This window comes from Lactuca serriola, chromosome 1, assembly GCF_051521515.1.
Source record: "Lactuca serriola cultivar US96UC23 chromosome 1, Lser_US96UC23_V15, whole genome shotgun sequence".
Classification (NCBI taxonomy): Eukaryota; Viridiplantae; Streptophyta; class Magnoliopsida; order Asterales; family Asteraceae; genus Lactuca; species Lactuca serriola.
The window spans coordinates 248,213,725-248,238,452 of record NC_136408.1 but is presented as its reverse complement, the minus strand read 5'-3'; the positions used below and the strand labels follow the sequence as shown (position 1 = coordinate 248,238,452).

Sequence of the window (24,728 nt, the reverse complement as noted above, 5' to 3'; positions counted from 1 at the left end):
AATCGTCGAATAGGGATGGGATTTCGAGCACGTGTAAGTCGGCGACTCGGTGAGTCCATATTTGGGACTCAGCGAGTCCGCATGCCAGGAAGAAACCCTAAATCCCCGGGTTTGCTCACTATTTAAGCAATGTTATGTGCCCCAAACTCGCCTCCTTCACCCTCAGAGATCTTGTGAGAAACCCTAAACCATTCCTTGTATGATCTAAGTGTTTTTGTGTGGATTCTTGAAGGATTAAAGAAGAAAAAGAAGAAAGGACCAAAAAGAGGAAGAGTAGAGCAAAGATCCAAGGCCAAAGTCAGAGTTCATTGAGGTATGTCTCAGAATTATCCTGTTTTGTGCTTAAAACCTCCATTAGAACACCTCTAAGGCTAGTTTAATGTATTTTTCAAGCTTTATAGTTGTATGGATGCCTTGTTGGGTCGAGATATCCCTAGATCTGTTCATTTAGGAGTGTTAGAGCCCTGATCTAGTGCCTTTTCGAAGTTTCTTTGCTTGAGAACCCTAGATCTAGCCTTTATTATGCTTTTTGAGCCTCTAATATTCATGGGTGCATATGGGCACGTAAAGATAGAACCTTTACGTGTTAATTGAGCTTAGGGAGCCTAGATCTATAAGTTTTATGCGCTGGATTCAAGCAGAATCGAGTTTAGAGTAGCTGCATGCATGCGACTCGGCAAGTCGAGTCGCGAGTCCCCAATTTTTCCCCTTTTGAGTGATGCCGAGTGGGGACCAGTGAGTAGTAGAGTGGACTCAGTGAGTTGGAGGTCAGACTCAGTAATGGAGGGACTCGACGAGTTGTTCATACAACTCGGCGAGTCCAAAGCAATCTTCTTAGCTCAAGAACAACTCGTCGAGTTGTTCATACGACTCGGCGAGTCGGATGCAGATAGCCTGAGTTCTAGAATCGAAAGGGAACTCGTCGAGTTGATGCCATACTCGACGAGTAGCCGCGAGTAGTGTTGAGAAGTGAGAATAGAGACTCGGCGAGTTGGCAGCCCAACTCGGCGAGTCAGGTCAACTGTAGGTTAACCTTAACCGGGAGAGTTGACTTTGACCAGGGGTAAAAGAGTCATTTTACCCCAATTCAGTTATTAGTATTTGATTGAGTGTGTTTATGGAATTGTAGTCGGGGAGATACCGGAGCAGCAGCAGATAGCTTCAAGAGCCATACACTCAGCGGCTAGTTCACGAGGTGAGTTTCCTTCCTGTAGGAACGGGTCTACGGCCACAATGCCGACCCGTTTAGTTAGCAGTAGTTCCGGACTTCAGTCCGATGCAGTAGTTAGAGTGCTTGATGTCTTTGTGATTCAAGCATGTTTTGTGTTATGTGTTCCGGACTTCAGTCCGATGCAGTATATGTGTTATGTTAGCAGATACGTGTTTATGTTATGCTATGTTCAGACAGTTCCGGATTTCGGTCCGATGTAGCTAGTTCCGGACTCCGGTCCGATGCAGGGGACAAGGTCCCAATCAATTCCGGACTTCGGTCCGATGTAGCCAGTTCCGGACTTCGGTCCGATGCAGTTAGTTCCGGACTTCGGTCCGATGCAGACAGTTCCGGACTTCGGTTTGATGCAGCTAGTTCCGGACTTCGGTCCGATGCAGTGGGCAAGGCCCAGTATGTGCTTTATTTGTTATTGTGTGGTATGTGGTAGTTTGGGGGAGCTCACTAAGCTTCGTGCTTACGGTTTCAGTTTTGGTTTCAGGTAGTTCCGCAAGTAAAAGGAAGAGCTCGGGATGATGGCATCGCACACACCACAACTTCAATTTTTGTCCTGGGAGTTGATTCAGTTTCTTAGATATGTTTTGATACAGTTGTGACACAATTTTTCTCACAGTATTTTAGTATGGTTTTGAGATACGCAACGTATGGTTTTATTATGTGATACTCAGTTCTATGATTTTTGTTATGTTAAAAATGAAATTTTCAGGTCGTATTTTTGGGATGTTTCACTGGAACTTAGCTGTCAACTGACTAGTGACCCGCTCAATGATGTTAGGTAACTCCTCGCGAATGACTAGCGAAACCTCATTAACTACCCAATCATGCAAGGGTCTCTCCTGGAGACAGGGTGCCCTACTCACTCCTGACCCCTGATGTCAAAAGTCAGAAATGGAATCCCCCTCTCTGATGGATCCCCGAAGTCCATAAGAATCGGGCTCTAGACGAGCCCCAAACTGCCCTGAAACTATCCCGGCCCTAAAGGCCTCAAGATGACTGTCCATAAGCTCCACAATGGCCTCTCTAACCGAACCAAAAATCACTGGAGTCTGATCAATGATGTTGCGCACAATCTCTGCGGAAATGAAATCCCTCATCTGATCATCAAGCTGCCCGACTCTAGGACCTGAGCCAGATCCCTCCCTGGTACCTGAACGGCTAACTGGTATCTCACACAACGTCACCATGCTGGAAACATAACACATTACTAATCAATACCCACCGTTGCTGAGGGATCTCTCACACACTCCACTAGTTCCCTGGTTTTGCCTCGGCCCCTCTTGAATCGAGTACAGATCCTTTGCTTTCAGTAGTACGGGCCCATATTACCTTCCACATCTATCCGTACTTTCCTCAAGAGTTACCTCCACTCCACCAAGTCACTCTGTTGTTATTGATATCTGCTACTACCTTCCTAGGCTTGCCCTAGGGAACCTCTGACTCCACCCAAACCAATCCTCAGCTGTTGAAGGCCTCCTTGTAATGCCAATTAGCCACCACCTGAATACCATCACATGCAATGAGGCTCGGGTAATCCTTCGAGTAAAAGACTCGTCCCTACAACGGTTAGACTCATACGAGAGCTGCGTAATAGGGTCAAATTCGGCACTCTGAGATTATTCAACCATGACCACATGTGATGTGACGTATTCACCTAATGGCTAACTCCCATTACTCAGAGTCCCACAAAGCACAAAGCAAGCAGCATTCGGATAAAGGAAACATACTCATGCAAAGCTATTCTCATAACAAGAAACTGTACTAGCATACAATGCTAAGCTCATACTATCAGGCATGTCCTAAACAGGCCATCCTACTGCTGTCTACTCAATACTAGCATGCAATTCTCATAAAGCTGAAATACATAAAGCATGCACATAAGGCACCCTCCTAGATCCTTAGTCCTATACTAGCATGTTGTTCTACTAAAACTGAAACAAATAATCATTATATAAACTTGTATGGGTAATTTGGGAGTACTTACTTGAGCTCGGATGATTGCATGCACCACACCCTTTTCTCTTTATCAAAACTCTTTTCTTTCTAAAAATTATTTTCGCTTTTCTTCCTAAAACTCTTTTCATTTCTCAAAAATTCTTTTAGAAAATGTTTTTCTTTTGAAAACCTTTTATCGTTCTCTTAGTTTGAGTCCAGACACACCTGAAAGTGTATCCGAATCCCTCAGACCAAGGCTCTGATACCAACTTGTAACGACCCAAAAATCACGACTAAAAGTTTTCGTTTAAAACATTACTAAAACCATATTTATAAATATTGTATCATAATTCATAACATAGTTTCCGAGTATCAATTCAAAACATAATCTTATTATCAGAGTAAAACATTCCCAGGCTAGCTGACTATGGTGTGTGCAATGCAATCTTCCTGAGCTCCTCTTTTGAAAACTGAATACCTGAAACCAAAACTGAAAACTGTAAGCACAAAGCTTAGTGAGCTCCCCTAATCTACTACATACCATACAATAACATACAAAGCACATACTGGGCCTTGCCCACTGCATCGGAACGAAGTCCGGAAACTGCATCGGACTAAAGTCCGAAACTAACCAGGGCCTTGCCCTCTGCATCGGACTGAAGTTCGGAACTGACTGGGACCTTGTCCCCTGCATCGGACCGAAGTCCGGAACTAATTGCATCAGACTATAGTCCGGAACTGACTGAACATAGCATAGCATAAACACATATCAACTAGCATGAATACTTATACTGTATACTGAATCGGAACAGTGTCCAGAACACATAACACAAAACATGCTTGAATCACAAAGACATCAAGCATTCTGACTACTGCATCGGACCGAGGTCCGGAACTAACTGAACATAGCATAACATAATCATAGCATATAATATAAACACATATACTGCATACTGCATCGGACCATAGTCCGGAACATATAACTCATATGTATCACAAAGACACCAAGCATAATGAACTACTGCATCGGACTGTAGCCCGGAACTACTGCTAACTAAACGGGTCAGCATTGTGGCTGTAGACCCATTCCTACTGGAAGGAAACTCACCTGCACTGCTGAAGTCCTTGCTGATACCCTTCTGACCTCTATCTGACAACTCCCGCACTGCTACTCCAATGACTCCCCGATCTACTAATACCAAATATAACACTTAGTCCCAACTGCCCTTCAACAGTCAAACTAATTCAACTCTAGTCAAAATCAAATTCCTGGTCAAAGTCAAATTTCCAGGTCAACCCTACTCGTCGAGTCTTCCTACTGACTCGCCGAGTTCATACGCTCAGGATCCTTTCATTCGCGACTCGACTCACCGAGTCAGCCCTTGACTCGCCGAGTCTACTGATTTCCGAGTTCTGCCCTGTCCAACTCACTGAGTCCCCACTCCACTCACTGATCCGAGTCTTAACTCGAAGGGTTTGGGGTTTCGCGACTTGACTCGCCGAGTCCAAGAACAGACTCACCGAGTTGTTCTTCCAACTCGTCGAGTTCCTGCCTGTCTTCATCCAACTCGCCGAGTCTACCCATGTGACTCGCCGAGTTACTACGCAACTCAAGCCTGATATCTAGCCCGACTTGCCGAGTCATCTCCCAGACTCGCCGAGTCCATACGTGCATTCCCATAATTTCGAGTCACAGAGCTTCTCCTTTGCTCCAAACAATAGATCTGGTTTTCTAAGACTATCTGAACACGTAAAGTTGCTAACTTTACGTGTGTCTTTGATGTAGTGAAGCCAAAACACTAAAACTTAACTATTAAGGAGGCTATTTGGCTAGAACAAGGTCATGGCTACCAAAAGATGTCCCTATTGAGCTCCTGGAGCTCAAGGATGTCTAGATCTACAATATGGACCGATACAATTGCTTCATCATTACGAATCTATGGTTTTTGAGCTCAAAACCATCCATTTGGGGGCAAACTAGATCTAGAAGTACAATAATCAAGATGAGAGCTTTATTACCAGAAAATGATGAGGTTGAGGAGCTAATCCTGGACCAACAAGCTTCTTCTTGGACCTCCCAACTCCTTTTCCTTCTTCTACTTCTTCAAAGCTTGCAATTCACTCACAAGGCAAGAAACTAGCTCAAGAATGAGATTGGATGGCTAGGGTTTCGGGTTCTGGACTATAGGGGCCGTAAATGAGCCCTAGGGAAGAGAATGAGATGCTTAAATAGGGTACCAAGTCTCGGAATTTGGGTTTCCCAACCTAGACTAGACTTGCCGAGTCCACTTGCCGACTCGCCGAGTCGGCCACTTACTCTACACCCGGATCCCGCTCCGACTCGCCGAGTTCCTCCCTGGACTCGACGAGTCGACCCCCCTTTAACTTATGGTTTTCCTTTCCTTTCTTAACCTTTCTGATTTTGGGTGTTACATGTATCTAAGTACATAAAATCATAAGCTTAATGATTAGGGTTGAGCTTTCATTTAACAAAGCTTTCACTTAACCAACGCATATAGTCTGGACAATGAACTCACTACAACAACAACTAAAGGGGTGGCGGTGGTATGGTGGCTACAAGGAAGTGATTAAGAAAGACTTACAAACAACCAAAAAAGGTAGCCTCAAACTTAGTTCCTCTTCTCTAACAACACACAACTCGATTTCTCTCTTGTTTCCTTCATTCTCTCTTCTTTCCCACTTTCTTCTCTCTCGGTTCTTCCCTTTCTTTTGCCTCTCTAAACACACACACACACACACAATAAGCAAGGGTTAAATACGTACAAACAAAAATGGGGTATAAGGCTACTCCTATTGGTGACCAATTGTTTTAGTTGGTTGGACTGAAAATTAAAAGAAAATTAAAAAAGGAAAAGAAAAAACTTAAAACTCACCGCCGACGTTGATGCACCAACCATCAGTTGCCATTTTTTTTCTGTTTTTATTTGTTTATAATTCTTTTTAGTTAAACATTATTTTATAATTAATTTTATTTTACTTTTATTAAAAATAATAACAAAATATACTAAAATACATAAAATAATTTTATCTACAAATAAAGACCAATATTGATATATTTTAAGAATTTTTTTGTACTGTCTATATAATCTTAAAAAATAATAAAAAAAATTAGGTTATAAATTGAATAAAACATAATATGTAGCTTGTATAATATAATAAAATTAATCATAATTAATATAATAGTTTAGTTTGGGTTCGTTTGCTAATGAGTATGAAAGTTGGGTTTAGTTGGATTGTATACGTGGAAAAGAGAAAAATTCGATTTTTTAATATGTGGAAAAGAGAAAATTAATGTTTTAATAGATAGATTGATTTTGGTTGTGAATGAAAGTAATCTAAGAGCTTAAGGAAAACTGACTCTTGGGCCGAGGTGCAAAGGAATGGCCAACAACCTCCTATTCTCTTCAAATTCAACCTCCTATTCTCTTCAAATTCATGGGGGTTAGGAATCAAGAGATAAAAAATCATCCAAATTCCCATCGTGGACATAGGTGAATTTATGGTGTAGTTTAGGAGTAAGTTAGATTTGTCGTTTAAAAAAAAAAAAAAAAACCACCCATAATTTACTTCTTTGATCCCTTATATTATCCACATCGACATTATTGGTCCCTCAAATAAGATTATTTACATTTAAAGTTTCCAAAATCTCTTTTTTAGTCCCTCCAAGACTATTTTGATTTTTAAGGTAATGTCATTATTCTTTTTATTATTATTAGAATTATTATTGTTCTATTAAATCTTTTGTAATTAGTTAAATGAAAACAAAAAGTTACATAATTATTGTGCAAACTGTTTACTATCTTCATTGTTTGCCGGTTCCATGATGAACGTTGCAACAGGTAAAATCAATGCAAATTTCAATAGAAGATACAACATTGGATATTTGTTTGGTCCACCATTCCCGCCAATATGTGTCCTAAACCATAAAAAATGTGTGCCCATCTAGATGTTATCATATACTATCTAAATTTATGTTCATGGACGATGGTTCTTGTCAAATAGACTCTCTCTTTGAACACTTGCTCATTATTGGTATGATCTTTATGTAAATGAGAGATGCATTTTGGCTTTTTGAATTTCTCAAGTAGTATCTTCAAGATTTACAATTACAACATTATATATTGTTGAAACAGGCTTTGTGATTCTAATAATTATTGTGAAAGCATCAAAGTTGAATGAACATTTAGTGTCGTATTTGTATCCTAAAATGCTTGACACTTGTAGTCAGGTTCGTATATGCCAGTATTTACGATTTACAAGCTCCCAAAGCAGGCAAATATGTATTTCTTTTTATCCATAGGAGCATCATGTTTACCTTTCTTTACTAATAACAGCAATTTACTTTAGTTTTATCTAGAATAACATACCTATATTATTTATATTCCTTACTAACAGTAGCAATACACTTGCATTTTGCCACCGACACGAAGAGTGTGCTCTATTTTTTTTTTTTTTTTTATACATATTTTTCTTCTCTGTAACAAAATATATATATATATATATATATATATATATATATATATATATATATATATAGGGTAAGGAACTATAAGTATTTTGTCAATATGTTTAAAAGAAAATATAAGTACAGTGCAACTACATACTTTGGTACTATTAGTAAAACAATATAAGCACGTTGCTATAGATGATGATGAAAATGCAAGTTCCTTTTTTTACCACATGTTAAAAAATAAAATACATTGTAGAATATGTTTACTATTTCTTGTAAACAAATGTGTCCATTAATTTAAACAAAATTAGACCACAAACCCTTTAGTGTTTATTATGAGGATTTTAGGTTGTGAGTTGAAGCAAATTATAAAAACATGGATTTGTCAAACTTGTTGTATCGTTTCAAAGAAAATGTAAGGATAGAAGTTAGTATAAGAAACTAATAGTAACACAAATCCAATATCTTAACATCAACTTGGCTACACAAAACAAAACCTTTTATTATTATTATTATTATTATCCAAACTTTTATAACCTGGAAGGCATTCCTCCAGCAACCACAATGGTCTCACCGGTAATATACGAAGCATCATCTGACGCCAAGAAAGCGGTGGCTGCCGCCATGTCTTCCGTCGTCCCCAGCCTCTTTAGCAATGTCTGTTCTTCCAAGCTCTTTCTCTGTCATCAACAACATGAAATTCATGCCATCAACAACTAGCCTACACAATCAATGCTCTTTTCCTTTTTCCTTTTTTCAGTTTAGGACTTTATGTTTATGAAGAAAGCCTCTTTTCTCTGACTTTCTCTATTAAGTCATTCTTTTTGCAATTATTGTCATCTTTCAAAAGGGTTACAAAGTTTGAGTGACTTACCATGGCTTCATTGCTGGTAATATATTCAGCAAAGTGTGTGGGAACAAATCCCGGAGCTACACAGTTCACACGAGTATGTGGGGCCATCTCATTTGCAAGAGCCTAAAAAAACAAAAATAATTATAGTGAGAAAGAAAGATTTGATGTATGTATGTATGTATGTATGTATGTATGTATGTATGTATGTATGTTGATACCTTGGTAAGGCCAAGAAGAGCTGTCTTGGTGACACCATACATAGCCAAGCCAGCTGGAGGTTGGAAAGCACTGATTGAGGAAATGAAAACAATCGATGAACCTTCTCTCAAGTGAGGGGATGCATCCTGTTCAAAAAAAAAAAAAAAAAAAAAACTTTATTACTCAATTTGATGATACTAAGGGCATTCATGTCTTTTTCACAAAGAAAGATCGAGAGCAAAGTCTTTGTCCCATTGACATCAGTTTCTCAGACTCTGCAGTCCCACTCAAATGCAGTACAACGTGTTTTGTTATACTGTTATGTAATGCGTGAGAAATGGGCCATAAAAAGACAAAGATACCCTTTTTGACCCTAGTTCCTAGAAAAATATTTTTGATATGAAGATTTACCTTAAGAAGTAATATAGATGTTTTAACATTGATTTCCCAAAGTTTGTCAAGGGCTGCTTCTTGAGTTTTGAGAATGGCATCAATAGAGGGATTAGCTGCAGCATTTGACACTATCACATCTATCTTCCCATATTTCTGCAAAACCATTAGTAGGATTACTCATTACATAAACCTAAATAATCAACTTGAAAAGGGAAACTGAAAACACACACACACACACACACACACACACACACATATATATATATATATATATATATATATATATATATATATATATATATATATATATATATATATAAGAATAAAGGTCAAAGATGATCCTTACCTGAACAGTCTGGTCAATGAGATTCTTTCTCTGTTGTGCATTAGAAACATGGCATACCAATCCAAGCACTTCAATTCCTTGTGCCTTGAGCTTTTTCAAGGCCTCATCAACATTTCTCTAAAAAAATGAATTCATCTTTAACTTCAATTTAAATCTTTCGAACCTTAAAGTTGCATTTTCTAAGGAGAAACAAGAACTATTTCTCTAAAAAAAATGAATTCATCTTTAACTTCAATTTAAATCTTTTGAACCTTAAAGTTGCATTTTCTAAGGAGAAACAAGAACTATTTCTCTAAAAAAAATGAATTCATCTTTAACTTCAATTTAAATCTTTTGAACCTTAAAGTTGCATTTTCTAAGGAGAAACAAGAACTATTATAGACATGGACATTTCAAGAGATGACTAAATCAAGTAAATCATACATTTATAATCGAGCACATTAGAGAAAACCAATTAAAGTAACTATTTGAATACTTTTGTATATAAAATCACTTTCAAAAGTCAAACCGATCATTTTATACCTAAATCAAAGTAATAGAGCATAATTTAAAGTGATACTGATACCCAAATCAATAAGCTATAAGAAGTGCAAACATGGTAATCAATACGATACTCTAGTCTATGATGAACAATCCCCAATCTGAGGTGATTAATCATAATTCATGTGATATCAGGGGATGTTTGGATGTGGATTTTGAGACCTAAAGAATTAGAATCGTTATCAGAAAATAAATGGTTAAAGTGAAGGATAGTTAGCACGGCTAATCCTTAAAGGTAATACTTTCTTTTAGCAAATTCATGTAGTACATAAGAGACAATCATCAAAACCCTTGAAAAAGTATCAGAAATATAAAAGTTAAGCTTTTTATCCCAATTCACAGTAATATAATAGAAATTCTAAGTCAAACCGCACTCAAGTCTCAACTGAAGTAAAAACAAAAACTATCCTGTCGAGATAATTTCAAGTACACCAGGTGCGATTTCCCTGATGGAACCCCAAAACTAAGGAGGTAAAATATCAAAACAACTAGATAACTGAAATCGAGGAGGAAGAAGAAGAGGAAGAACCTGTCTGCGAGAGGAGATGACGACAGATCCGCCTTCTAAGCCGATCCGTTGAGCAATAGCGAAACCTATGCCTTGAGTTGAAGCTGTAACAATCGCAACTTTCCCTTCAAATCTTCTTCCGATCTTGGATTTCTCCATTGTTGTTGATCAATTGCTTGTTTGTTTTCTCGTGAATTTATAGCTCGCAATACAACTCCTCCAGAGGAAGCCATTGGGAACACCGATTATTGATGTGATAGATGGGACCCACTTCGTATGCCTCTACTCTGGCTGTTGGTTAAGAGTCTCGTTCTATATCCATTTCAGGGAAGGCTATTTATTCTCTTCAAATCTTAAATTTTTTTTTTTTTCAAAATAACTAATTTATTGATTTTTTCAAAAATTAATAAGTTAAAAAAAATGTTCGGTAACCATCAATTATTTATTTATCGTAAAAAAAATGAATTTTTTAAAAAATTAAAATTTTCCAATTTTTTCAAAAAAGCCAATAAATTTATTAAAAAACGCTTCCAAACACCCCCTTAATTTATTGTAAACATTTCAAATAACATGTTTACCTATGTCTTTAAAGCTAGAGGGTGTAGATGCAATAACAAATACAAATATAAATACGGTCTGTCACATCATATGAGGGGAACACCAGCCTCACCCTACGGTTTGCCATGCGGTTTGGCTGAGCTCGACAAGAAACAACTGACGTCTCTCTCTCTCTCTCTCTCTCTCTCTCTCTCTCTCTCTCTCTCTCTCTCTCTCTCTCTCTCTGTGTGTGTGTGTGTGTGTGTGTGTGTGCGCGCGCGCGCGCTAAGATGGTGGTAAAATAAGAGTCTATAAGACAAAAAGAAAGAAAATTGAGGTGGACTATGGTAAACTCGGTACCACACCCGGCCTAAGAAACAATTTATGGTTCTGGTTAGGTTAGTTTTCTTTTAACTAATTGCATTTGCAACACACCGTTTTACTCTTTCACATTTAATTTATTTTAAAAACAATAGTATCTGCTTTTCGTTTTATTTATAGTATTTGCTTTCAGTGGTTGTGTATTTGTATATTATTTGCAAGTCCATGTCCTTCTTTGCTAGCAACTTTATTGTATATATATTGTTTTTTTAGTTACACTTAGCTGTTTGATATGCTTTTTACTATATCTTATATGAGGTTAAGTGTGACTCGTTCAAATTCATACCATTTTATATTACAATTAGTTGGATCTGATTATGGTTCTATCGCTTTTGATATGTCTTTTTACTAAGTTTGATAAATTCGCCTGACTCAATCAACAATTATCAAGAGACTCTCTACTGCCTTTCATACTTCATAGTGTAGGGCAATGTGACGTTCTTATAAAAAATTTTATGACAAGTATATATCAAAGCAGTCTCCCATTTTTTTGTCCTTGGATCGACCTCTTACCTCCTATTTACCTTATGTTTATGGAAAATAGGTGTGGTTGGATATTTACTCGACCCAACAAGAGATATTTTCATAATTCAGTTGTGAAACTATAAATTGAAATCTCATATTCTCCATTATTAATAACTTTTCTATTCTTATAATAATCTTATTGTCATTATTTTCACATTCTCAAATTATTTAGAAGAAGATATACTTGTATCTGAACAAAGTACGCTTACGATGATAAAAACAATATTGAATTACATAAACCGGTGAAGAAGACTAAACACAAGACATGTATATTTAAAAATAAAAATAATTGGACAATTTATGATTAAAAGATATTATATTTGGGAATTTATTACCAAATATAGATTTGTCCACTTTGTAAACAAAAAAAATCTGAATATTTATTCCAACTTTTAACATCAACAATATGAATATACATTGATTACAATTTACAACATAAACTTTGATTGATGTGGTTACTGAAAATGTTACAGATTTGATTTTAAAAATGAAACTTGGTTTTAATCATAAGGATTTCTAAAGTTTTGCAAGAGTTCAGGAATATCATTCGCAATCATTTCATCAACAGCCTGAATCAATTTGGGCTTCACTTTCTCAAACTTATCGATATTATACGTAGCAAGAACTTCCTTAAACTGTTCAATATCTGGAAAATCGCCAGGTGGCACATGGTATTCCTTTTCAATCTGTTTTTTTTTTCATGTAATTAGACACCATGACAATGATTGACAGGGTGGTTAATTACATTTTTGGTCCTTACGTGTAGCTCATTTTTTCAATTATGGTCCTTATATAAGGTTATTATGGCATTTTTTGTCTCTATTCCAAGGAAAAATGCTATTTTTGGTCCATGAGTATAACTGATTTTTTCGATTTATGGTGTAAAAAATAGTCTTTTTACTTGGAACAAAATTGCAAAAGAAAACATTTTGGAACCAAAGGATTAAAAAAAATTTCAGCTACATCCAGGGATGAAAAATGTAATTTACTCTTAAATATAAGAGTAATTTCTAATTTGGTCCATATGCTTTACTAAAAATCATAAGTTTGGCCAACTTTTTGAAATCTTCTCTAAGTTGTCCTTAAGTTTGCCTTTTGTTATTAATTTGGTCCCTATGTTTTACTCAAATTCTCAATTTGGTCCAATTTAAGACTTACAATGAAATGCAAACCTAAGTACAAGAAATTTTCAAAAGTCAGACCAAACTTGACAATAAATATAATTAGCTTTTATTAAGATATTATCTTGGTTTAATGATGTTTTATAATTTTTGTTAATGAAAGTTGATCAGTTATAATTATATAAGGAGTGTTTTTTTTTAGTAAAAATAAAAAAGCAATACCTTTGCAAATTCATCCTGAAGATTATCTATGAGTTTTTGTTGAGCTTTGGTTTTACCCAACATGGAAGGCATCTCTTTTTTCAAATGGCCGATTATATACGCATGTATCTTTGCAGCTCGGGCACGTTTAACAAACTCATTGATCTGAAAACATTTTAATTTTTTTTTTTTTAAATATTGTAGTTAAAAAATATATATATTATGAAATTCAAGATAAACATACCCTTCGATCACAAGCTTTCTTGGGAATGTCTATCAAGTCTAAAAGAAGGTCATCCTGTTCTTTCTCAAAAAGTTCCTTGATCATGGCATCCACTACTCCTTCCTTAAGTGGTTTATCATTAAACGATCTGTTAAATGACAAAAAAGAAAAATCCAAAATATTTAATATTTGATTAACAAATTTTTTATATTTTATCTTTTTATAATACAAAAGTATTACCACAGACGTCCTTTCATGTATTATGGATGGAGCATAAGAGCTTATATAATACATGAGACCGAAGCTTTCTAGGGATATTTTTTATGATGAAGATGAGGAGAAGGCATTTACATCTTTTTGGGTGGGACATAAAATTGCAATCTTTGTCCCATTAAGAAACATCAAGTGGTTAGGGTGGAGTACAAGCATTGAAATTGGAACCACAAAGAAATATATATATATATATATATATATATATATATATATATATATATATATATATATATATATATATATATATATATAGTTTATACCCGATATAAACACGTGCGACTTCTGGTGTGTTCAAAAATTTCCCTAGTGACCACATCAATGCACCATAAACTCTCATCAACTTCAACAGAACAAGAAATTAATAACGTTACATATTCACAATTAAATATTCATGTTTATGATATGATACATGATAGGACATGACATGACATGACAGAACAGGTTGTACTGCTTACTTTTTGTGTATCAACTTGGTCTGCTTTGTTAAGGACCACACGAATCTTATCATTTTGACCATTTAAAGATGTAATGACACGCTTGAATTCATCACTTATATCAAGCTTATGAGGGTCAAAGAGAAGGAGAATGAGATCACATTTTTCTGCAAACCACTTTATAACGCCGGTAAAATCATAACTTCTTTGCGTGCGTTGTTTCTCTCCCGATAAAACACCAGGACTATCAACCAATGATATATGATCCAGAAGCTAAAAATAAATATATATTAGGAAAAATAATTAGTTAATTTGTATAAAAAAAAATAAATCTCTAGCTTACTTACAGAATGAGGCATTTCAGAACACTCGAATTTTGATAAAAATGCTCCTCCAAATGTTGAGAGACCAGCAAATGGCATATCTGGTCGTACTGCAACAGTGTTCCCAGGTATGGTTCTTTCATCCGGACCATTCTACATTACAAATAAATAAGACATCAAGAAATAGCAATGTACTTTCCATATTACTTTTATTATACCATTATACTTTTCAAATTATTTTCTTATTTTTGTATTTTTATATATTGAAGAGTAACATTCAATTATAGCAATGGGTGACTCAATATTTTGTTAAATGTAACACACAATATAATAAAAAGGGGATATTAATTAAACTATAACTCTTATAAACGAGCTTATTAACAAAAATAACCGCTTTCTTTTTTAGTTTTTGAAAAATGACCACTTTCTCCCGAATGCCCCATACCCGAGTATATTCTTTATTTTATTTTATTTATTCTTTTTTAGCACAATTTTTTTTTTCAAAAATCTCTTTTTACTAATGTCATTTCGAAGTGTCTAATATCACTGTTTTTCAATCAAATGTCTGATTTCAATCAAGTAAGTTTCTGTTTCTTGCAATTAGCCTAAAAAAAAGCTAAGTGGAATCATATATGATAGGATTAGTAGATTACCATAACCACAATAAATCTATCGGTTGTTGGCTCGGGTCCAATGTGGGCTCCTGTTCATGTAAAACAAAGATCATAAAGCTTGTGATTTTCAAAATCTTATGAAAAAAATAAAGAAAAAGAGAGGAGAAAATTGATGAGTAAAAGAAATAACAAACCTGGGTAATTGCATTTGAGTATATGTTTTAAAAATGTTGTTTTCCCTGTTGAGTATTGACCAAGAAGCATTACCATAGGCTTGCCATAAAAATCGCTGTCTGTCTGAATGCATATGATGTTGTTCACAACACAACACAACAATTTAAGGTTTAAGAAAAACATAAAGAAAACAAAATTCTGTTTAGAAGTTTATAATTATCTCTCACCAATAAAGGAGATGCAAAGTCATTGTATTGGTAAGCAATTTCCAATGGCTTTAGCTTTTCATTATACAATTTCTTTAATCCATCAACTATTGATGTCACATCATTAAGTGCTCTCTGAAAAAGTAAAATAAATAAATAAATAAACATGTGACAGAGTGAAAATCTTAGTGCAAAATGCTTACCTTCTTGGTAGATTTTGAAGAAAAAAAAGTGTTAAGCTTTGGGATACTTGAAAATGGAGGAGTTCCTACATCATCTCAAGCCAAACAACATAATCAACAATAACAGTAGAAGAAATTAATATCTGTTCCATATTATGCCTCTGCTTCCATCTTCAAAACTAACTGTCATATGTTTTGCATTCTAAAAACTTGATTTCTGACTTATATTATCAGTTTGAAGTTAAAATGTAGTTTTTTTTTTTGTTGTTGTTGACTTTGAAATGTCAAATGAAGGACACTTACTATAAAAAAAGAGGGAGTATTAAAAATGAGAGATGCACCAACCATTTGATTCAGCTCCAGCATCATTTCTTGAAGCATTACGCTTCTGGAGGATGAAATGAAACAAACATAAAAGTCAATAAAAATAATGACTTACATAAACATGAACAATAGATACAAAATAAATAAATAAATAAAATGAAAAATACAATAACTTATACTTACCGCAAGAAACTGACCCAACCCTTCTATCGATGGAAGTTCCAAACGTTCCACATCTATAAAAAAATAAGACATTAAATAATTGGTAGTTATGTCCAAAAGACCTGAATGCCCTTCTCGATTTTTTCATAAAAAAGAATCAACAGTTATTAAAGTATCATTACATGCCTGTGTTTCTCAATAAATCTATACTTAGATCATGTCCTGCTTGTGCTAGAGTCACCAACTATTGCCATGAAAATAGAACAAAATTAGATTCTAGTAAAAATGTTGATGTAAATAATGTGCATTCATAAACAACAACAGACAAACCTGCATAGCAGTGATGAACTCTTTAAAACATAAAAAACCTTGCCTCTTAGAGTCTGCAATTGCCCAAACCTTCAAAAACACAATATCTAACATCAAGAATTAAGAATGCAGTAGTGGGAGAAAATGAATGAGCTTCAAAGTTGCTATAATTACCTGCTTAAGGTCATGCTTTGCTAACTTTGACATAGCTAAAAACTCTGATGCTTCAATTCCTGTTATCCGACCATCATCATCTGCAGATAAAATCCCAACCTCATAATTACACTGGAATTATACAAAACCTCTATAAATCCAACAAAATGATACACATGTACAAATAAATTTTGGGAATTGTTGTAGAACTTTAACGCATTTGATTTCCAATTTGCAATTTGATCATATACATATCTGATTACTGTTCGTGTGTGTCAATTGATCATTATATACAGAGGACATAATAGAAATTTTTCCCGAATCCACAAATTTTCAACAATACATAAAGCGAACACACATATATCTACACCAATGCATATGTCTGCGTGTGAATCTATCAAATACAGAGACAAATCGATCCGAATCCGAAAATCAAAAAGCTACGCGAATAGTAAATAATCTTCATATAAAATATATATATATATATATATATATATATATATATATATATATATATATATATATATATATATATATATATATATGCGCGGTTAAAATGATCAAATTCAGAGAATTACGAATTAAAACCCGAATAATGAAGTTGAATCACTACCTTTAACGCATTAAATTACACAAAAATTTAATAGAATTGTAACCTGAATCGATGTAGTCGAACCATTGTTGATAGATTTTCCGATGCTCGTTTGGACAAGAGGCAATTGAGGTAGAGACAATCTCCATTGCTATCTGTAAACAAAATAATCTACAATATACAATTTAGCGATTGAGGTTTTTCTTTTGGGGTGTTGGATCAACATTTGGGGGTTTTGAATTTTGAGAGAATGTTTGTGAAATTTGAAAACCCATGTTTTGCGCCTTGCATGTCGGTTTATGCAACATTTTTATACATTTTCATTAATTAAATCATGTAATCTGGATGTGGATAATGAGCGGCTAATTGCTATTTTAGCCTTTAGTTGCTATTTTTGAAATAATGATTATTAGGATCATCGTTTTTAAGAAGAAATACATCAAGAAATAGTTTACAGAGAATTTTCTGTTTACAACTTTTATACCTCAAAACATTGATTTATTGAACAATGATTTATCTTAATATAAAATATCAGCAAAGTATGAAACAATTTCTTAACGAGTAAATTATACGAATGGTCCTAGGGTTTGGGATAATTTACGTTTGGTCCCTAACTTATTTTTTTTAATTCGAAAAGCAGGGACGGAACACGAACATTAAAAGTACGGGGGCCGAAATCAAAAGCTTCAAAACATAACTACATAAACAAATTTAATTTGATTCAAAACTACAACAATTCAAGATGAATATTTTCAGATCAGTTCTCAAGATCACCGTAAAATTTTCAACCAAAACATTTGTCAGTAGTTTTTTGAGGTTTTCTTCCTAGAAACCCATAACAATAATTGTTTTTTTATGTTGCTGAATAATACTTACTTGCAAAGTTAACTAATAATTAACAAACAACAAAATAAAGTATCAAATAACATGTATAGTTTGATAACAACTAACTTAAATTTTATAAAATAACAAATAACGTATATAGTTTAACAAACAAAAAAAACTGAATACTCTGGATGAAAACCAACATAGAAAATTTTATTTTAAAAACAATATTAAATTCATCTAAAATCAAAAATATTAATCTACAATCACTACATAATTAATTTCCTTGTGAATTTGGTATTAATAAAGTAAAATACATAATAGTTATTTGACTTATTTCACTCTCATTCTCAGATTATAAATACATTTAATTGATATTTTTTATTGTTATCAAACTTTTCAAAATAAAGAAAATGTAATATCTATCTTTTGCTTAATGTCTTGCAAATTTACAGTTTAGTTTAGTCTTTTCATATCATCATCTATTAGGTTAGTCTTTTCATATCACTTACTAGATGACTATATACAATATTTTTTATTTATAGTGATAGAGATAAAGGAAGAGAAAAAGAGAGGGAAGGTACTACATACAGCTTAGCTTAGTTAGGCAGAGGAGACACTAGAGAAAGCTGTAATAGGCGGAGCACACGACGAGGTTTAGTGTTGAGTACTCTGACGACCGCTCGAAGATGAGGGAGAGTATACGGAGGAGATCACTGTGGCGACCGACGGAGGGGAGACAAAGAGTTCACGGAGAAGACAAGCTAGTCTGGCGACGGTGTTACTCTTTTGGTGAGCTTTGATAATTTCTTTTCCGGCAGCGGCAATAAGTTTGTAGGGTTTACTGCTTTCTTAAGATTATGTAAAAAATGGTAAAAGAGATTAGATATTTGTTTTTGTATATAGCTTTCTTACTTAATTTCCTAACGAAAAAAGGTTAATATTGATCCTGTGTATGAGTTTTTGACTTTTGGTTGTAATTTCCTATCTTCAACCCATGCTACTAAACTTAAAATTGGAAGGGTAATTAGTCATTGAATTGATTAGAATTAATAAATAAACATATTTATAGGTATTAGAAACCAAAAAAGCAGGGGGACATGGCCCTTCCTGGCCTCCATGAGCCTCCACCACTGTCGGAAAGTCCCTACTGTTTGTTTTTGTTACACGTTTGACCCCTACTTTTTGTTTTTGTTACGCAATTGGTCCCTATCTTACCTAAAAAACTATTATTTAAATAGAAAAAATGATAGGATAAGGTAAGGTGATGTGGGTTGGGGTGTGTTTATTTAAATATTTTAAAAAATCAAGGGCAAAATAGTTTTTTTAGGTAAGACAGGAACCAAGCGTGTAACAAAAACAACAGTAGAGACCTTCCGAGTTAAAAAAAATAAGTTATGGACCAAACACATAAATTACCCTAAACCATAGGGACCATGAACGGATAGACATTATCAAAGGCGGATAACACTTGATCTGATATATACTTATACTCCATATAACTCATTTTCATAAAGGGGGCTATATCAAATGAAACACCCTTGAAAGAATCATACGTAAGCTCTCTCGGTACTAAGATTCCTGGAGGTGCTACTTCTGGTACTCCATTCCTTTAAATTAAGGGGCGTTGGGGACAAATCAATTTTTGGTAATTTACTAAAATAGAAACTGACTTTAAATCTTTGCTAATAAATGAAAATTCTCTGCCACATATCATCGTTTAAATTCAATTTGCCAAATGACGTTGTTTAAATTTTTTCATTTTTATTTAACCCCACTTGCCAAATTATGGTTTTATTGGCTTTTTATATATTGCATTTTAAAGCAATTAGAGCAAAGTTGACTCTCTCTTTAATATGAGGTCAAGGAATGTATTAAATTAAAATAAATCTTCTTAATTATTGTCACAATTATTTTATAAATATGTATGTTTTTATTTTATTTTTTAATATATCGAAATAGTTAATTTATTATTTATATAACTTTGTCTTTATGTAAAATTATTACTAAAAAAACATGTACTTAACACCATATATTAATTTAAAAAATAAACACACCCATAAAATCATAATCATCCTATGAAATTTTCTAACCATATAGCCATATAGGCGAATACTATAATCAAAAATGCGTTGTTTCTACTTTATTTTTTCTTTCCTTGTAGCCCATGTCGCGCGTGGAAACAACCCCTTAGAGCAGACGGTATGGGCACCCTCCACGCCGTTATTGCCTACGTGGAATGCCCAAAACGCCGTCTTAACGCGAGGCATACCGCCCCTCTTGCTCGTTTTGTTGCTTCTCGTGGTAACGACAACGTACAACAACACGTCTTCTTCTTCTTTCTTCTTCTGCTTTTCTTCTTCTTTCTTCCTCTGCTTCTCTTCACCTTAACGGGGTATAAAATGAAAAACATCATCCCCTAATCTCGTTGTGGAAAGGAGATGGTGACGTGGCTGCGTTGTGGGTGGGTATGGGTGTTGCCCATACCCAATACTCTTATTCCTAAAAATTTCGGAAAAAAAAAAAAGATTACGTATTTAGTAAAAAACCGACTATGATTTAAAACAAAACTTTCTAATTCAGTTACTTGTTGAATCGTTTTTTTATATGATAAATGTTACATTCTTTAGCTGCAGTTACAATGTCTTTTTTTTTTTTCAAATACTTTTATATAACATTAACTAATTTTAAATAATTTTTCTCTCTGAGAACTAAAAAAATATGCAATATTTTATTTTTGGTATTTTAATAAGACTTAAGCTTTCTGATTAATAAACAACTAGATTATAGCCCGCGTTAAACGCGGGAAACACATAAAAAAATATATAATCGTTTATAGATATTGTATAATGATTATAAAAAAAATATATGGTTATTGGTATTATTGAAATGTGTAGAAAATAAATTGAAAACGATAAATATATATAATCATTGAAAGATCTCTTTGTAGACATCATTTTTTGTTTTATTAGTTGATCGACTTTCCTCGTCTCATATAGTTATGATATTTATATATTTATAAGCATTTTAATTAGACATTCCTTGCATAATAATGTTACCTAATTTAAACATATCTTGACAACCAATATACCTTTTTTTCTATTGCATTAAATATTGACATCTAACTCATTTATTTAAATAAAGTTATGTAATATAATTTATAAAATGTTAAATGTTATATAGATTTAATTTTAGTATATCATCAATGAAGATTCTTTTCTAAATCATGATTGGTTTATTTTAAATTGATTATAAATATAAATGTTAGCTTTTATGTTTGTTCTTATTTATTTAGTGTTCGCAAGAACTTTGCATTAGTTTTGGCGCAACTTTGAATAATTTTAGTATATCATCAATGTAATTTGATATATCTGTCAATTATATGAAATATCAAATAATGACATTTCATTACTATTGTGATAATTTAGTTTATATATTGTATTTTCACTAATCTTAACGGTCTTATTTTTTATAATAACCGTAACGCTTTTACTAAATATACTTTTTACAAATCTTCTAATATCTTATAATTTTTATCTTACTTTATAATTTTTCATAACTATGTTATTTTCAAGATTGACTGCTTTAATAGTGTTTTTTTTTTCAGTGTATTTAATTTTATATTTCATTGTACAACATCATCGTTTGTATATGAAATTTCACTTTAAAAATGCTTAATGTTTACACCTTGATATTAATTTTTTTAATAAACTCATGTAATAATTATGGAATATATATCTCATTTTAATTAACATTCACTTCCTTTGTTATATCAAATTCCTCATTAAACGGATATACTTTTGGAGAATAATAATTATAATAGGGCAGCATTATCTAAGACGTAAATGTTTGATATACTTTTGGAGAAAAAAATCAGGATCATTAAAAAAATTTATATAAATAAAATACAAATTTAAATTTGTTGAAATTATGGATGAAATTACTGGCGAAAATTTATTTTAGAGGGAGTTGTATTTTGTAAGGTATAATAATATTACAAAATTTGAAATATCTATATTTGTTGTGTAAATTAATAAATTTTATTGTTACTATACAAAGATAAAAAAGTAGGTTGATATGATATGCAAAAACATAATAATTTCAATGATATTTTAAAATCATGTCAAAATTAACCGGATTTTTATGACATAAAAATTTTAAAAAAATCATAATCATCTCTAATATATAAAAGTAACATTTTCGTAATTAATGTCAATTCCCAAGATAGTTAATTTTTGTTTTGTTAAAGGTACCTAATATCTTTTCATGTTTATTTGAAAAGTTTCAGAAAACTAGTTAACTGATTTCATGTAATTTGTGACAAAGAAAATCGAAATATATAAATACATACATTTGATATAGGAACAAAAAATAATCGAAAAAAATATAAAAAGCGAAAGAAGGTACTGGCCTTCTAGCGCACAAGAGCGAATGTTTATAACAGAGAATAATGATGGAAGTTATAAGCAATATTAACGATGTTGTAGGAGAAGGGTTGAAGAAAAGAAACGATTAAAAATAAATGTGAGTCGCAGATTCAATGATGAATCGTATATGTATGTGATAATTTGAATATAAGTTTTCGGTATTAATGATTTCCTAATAAAAAAAGATTTTATACTAATGGTTTACTAATATAAACAGATTTATATTAATGGTTGATATTAAGACCTTAATTGAAATGATTTGTTAGTAATATGTTTTTAAAATTGACCATATTAAAATCTTCAAAACTGAAAATTCAAGATGTAAAATATGGAAAACTTTCATTGGAATTAAATACATTACATTTCAACGAATGTAAGTTATTGATTGATGATTGGAAAGCATTTATTGGAATTAAATATATTCCGTATGGAGAAGATGATGTCAACAATTTGATCTAAGGGTGGAAAAAATAAAATTGAATTACAATCAATATTTAAGATATTTGAAATTATTAACTTTTATTTCGATTTATATGAAACCGCCTTTGCCATGATTATACTTTTAGGCATTTAAAAAACATAACTATATTTTTATTAAATCATATTTTTTTAGATATGAAATAAAATCTTCAAATATAATTAATCACACAATTAAAAGGAAAGTTTTCATATATTCAAAAAATTGTTGCATGCTAAAAAAATTATGGTCAACGCGAATAAGCAACAAGCAAAAAAATTTAACATTCCTTTTATTTTTTTTAAATATAATATAACGTATAATTTAATGAGATCTCTAATTTAAATATCTAATTCCTTAACATATATAAACTTAACACCACCCTCTCCCCTCCCTATAAATACTTTAGAATCCAATTAAATAAGAAATCCCACATACAAACAAATAGATAGAAACACGATTTCATTGAAAATGGTTAAAAACATGACTTCATTGGGTTTGACATTGGCATTGATTTCAGTATTGACAATTTTGTCATCGACAAAAAGCGTGGATTCACAAACGTATTGTCCAGATGTAATCAAAAAGTTCCTGTCTTGCGAGTCGTACATGTTTGGGCTCACCCCCACCCCTAACAAAGAATGTTGTGCTAATGCACAAGCTTTGGATCAAGCAGAGAGTGCCTCGAAAGATGTTCTGAGGGCTAATTGTCGGTGCCTTAGGAGAATCGTCCAATCATTCCGGCCACCAGTTGACCTTTCTAAAGTCGCCGGAATCACCTCCATTTGCCATCTCAAAGTCAATCTCCCTGTCGATCCATCACTCAACTGTGATACCTTATGAAGTACATGGGTTGAGTTTTGGAGAAATAGGGACTACTCACACGTTATGAAGTGATTTTTTTTTCTTTTCTATTAGGGTATGCATGGTCTGTTTTCTTCGTTTTTTATCCTAAGCTGAAATTGAATTAGAAATATTGGTTTCGTTTAGCTTTTTGAGTTCGGTTTATAGGTTCGAATGTTTATTTATTATTATTATTTTTGAATAAAAACAGCATTAATTGCAATGCTTTATCTTGTTGAAGTTAAAATCTGGGAATGCATGGGGACGATACTGTTTGAATGTGGATAAAGGGGGGAAATATTATATATATTATATCGGAAAGCACAACTAATCATAATGCAATGCAAAAAAAAAAAAAAAAACGTTTTGTTTGGTGTTATTTAGTTATTTAGTTTGGGGTTCAACCGAATCGGTATTCAATTATTTCAATAAAATAAAGCAAGGTATATTCTTGAAATCTATATCTAACAAACACAAGTGGCCAGAATACAATGGAAAACACCAAACGATTGAAATTAATAAATCATGCAAAGAATTTATGCATGTTAAGAATAGGATTGGTCCATTGATTTGTTTATGTTTGTTAAGAATAGGCTATTATTGATTTTAGGGCATTGAACGAGAAAATTAAAAAAATACATATATGCCCATAAATATAATTTTTTGTATATAAGAAAATTTTCACTAGGTACGTCGTTAAATATTATAAAAATAATTAAAACAAAAAGATCAATAGATACAAGAGTGAATACACATGTATGTATGAATCATATTTGTATGATATTCCACAGAGAAGTGAATATGCGCAATGGATATCTGCTTATCTCATGAAAATTCCAATTATTGGAGAAACCTGTACAGACAGATGGAAAAAAGAAGCTACTGGAGAAATCCAGCAAACCAGTCTTTCTTACGCAACAAAATTTGCAAAAGAAGAAATTGATAGAATCTGTCAAGACAGATATAAACAACA

General features: G+C 33.1%; 3 protein-coding genes across 4 annotated transcripts; 1 reads left to right on the top strand and 2 right to left on the bottom strand.

Annotated features, from left to right (window-relative positions):
• Nucleotides 1-8,012: 8,012 nt before the first annotated feature.
• On the bottom strand, nucleotides 8,013-10,754 carry LOC145050477 (tropinone reductase-like 3). The gene is made up of 6 exons (XM_078998723.1): nucleotides 10,491-10,754; nucleotides 9,422-9,538; nucleotides 9,094-9,228; nucleotides 8,703-8,828; nucleotides 8,506-8,607; nucleotides 8,013-8,311 (listed from the first exon to the last, which is right to left on the bottom strand). Exons 1-6 carry the CDS (start codon nucleotides 10,626-10,628, stop codon nucleotides 8,162-8,164), a joined length of 768 nt encoding a protein of 255 aa, XP_078854849.1. The 5' UTR covers nucleotides 10,629-10,754; the 3' UTR covers nucleotides 8,013-8,161.
• A 1,575-nt stretch (nucleotides 10,755-12,329) lies between these two features.
• LOC145050465 (EH domain-containing protein 1-like) lies at nucleotides 12,330-17,654 on the bottom strand. 2 transcript variants are annotated; one of them, XM_078998714.1, is made up of 16 exons: nucleotides 17,268-17,654; nucleotides 16,633-16,712; nucleotides 16,480-16,548; nucleotides 16,336-16,393; nucleotides 16,171-16,223; nucleotides 16,009-16,051; nucleotides 15,685-15,749; nucleotides 15,503-15,616; nucleotides 15,296-15,398; nucleotides 15,141-15,190; nucleotides 14,512-14,640; nucleotides 14,186-14,437; nucleotides 13,991-14,070; nucleotides 13,479-13,605; nucleotides 13,256-13,399; nucleotides 12,330-12,598 (listed from the first exon to the last, which is right to left on the bottom strand). In XM_078998714.1, the coding sequence occupies exons 1-16, from the start codon at nucleotides 17,350-17,352 to the stop codon at nucleotides 12,413-12,415; spliced, it is 1,638 nt and encodes a 545-aa protein (XP_078854840.1). In that variant the 5' UTR covers nucleotides 17,353-17,654; the 3' UTR covers nucleotides 12,330-12,412. The 2 variants fall into 2 exon arrangements, with proteins under 2 accessions (XP_078854840.1, XP_078854843.1); XM_078998717.1 differs by lacking the exon at nucleotides 17,268-17,654 and having other exon boundaries at nucleotides 16,480-16,565; nucleotides 16,633-16,715.
• Nucleotides 17,655-23,395: 5,741 nt separating this feature from the next.
• LOC145067075 (putative non-specific lipid-transfer protein 3) lies at nucleotides 23,396-24,043 on the top strand. The gene is made up of 2 exons (XM_079014291.1): nucleotides 23,396-23,741; nucleotides 23,967-24,043. Exons 1-2 carry the CDS (start codon nucleotides 23,396-23,398, stop codon nucleotides 24,041-24,043), a joined length of 423 nt encoding a protein of 140 aa, XP_078870417.1.
• The last annotated feature ends 685 nt before the right edge of the window (nucleotides 24,044-24,728 follow it).

Coding starts and splice junctions, on each gene's coding strand:
- LOC145067075 (XM_079014291.1), top strand. CDS start 23,396: ATGACTTCATTGGGTTTGACATTGGCATTGATTTCAGTATTGACAATT. Junction 23,742..23,966: donor TGTCGATCCATCACTCAACT/GTGATACCTTAT, acceptor GAATAAAAACAG/CATTAATTGCAATGCTTTAT.
- LOC145050465 (XM_078998714.1), bottom strand. CDS start 17,352: ATGGAGATTGTCTCTACCTCAATTGCCTCTTGTCCAAACGAGCATCGG. Junction 16,224..16,335: donor AGATTTATTGAGAAACACAG/GCATGTAATGAT, acceptor ATTTTTTTATAG/ATGTGGAACGTTTGGAACTT. Junction 16,052..16,170: donor GGTTGGGTCAGTTTCTTGCG/GTAAGTATAAGT, acceptor TTCATCCTCCAG/AAGCGTAATGCTTCAAGAAA.
- LOC145050477 (XM_078998723.1), bottom strand. CDS start 10,628: ATGGAGAAATCCAAGATCGGAAGAAGATTTGAAGGGAAAGTTGCGATT. Junction 9,539..10,490: donor TCATCTCCTCTCGCAGACAG/GTTCTTCCTCTT, acceptor TCATTTTTTTAG/AGAAATGTTGATGAGGCCTT. Junction 9,229..9,421: donor TCATTGACCAGACTGTTCAG/GTAAGGATCATC, acceptor ATGGTTTTGCAG/AAATATGGGAAGATAGATGT.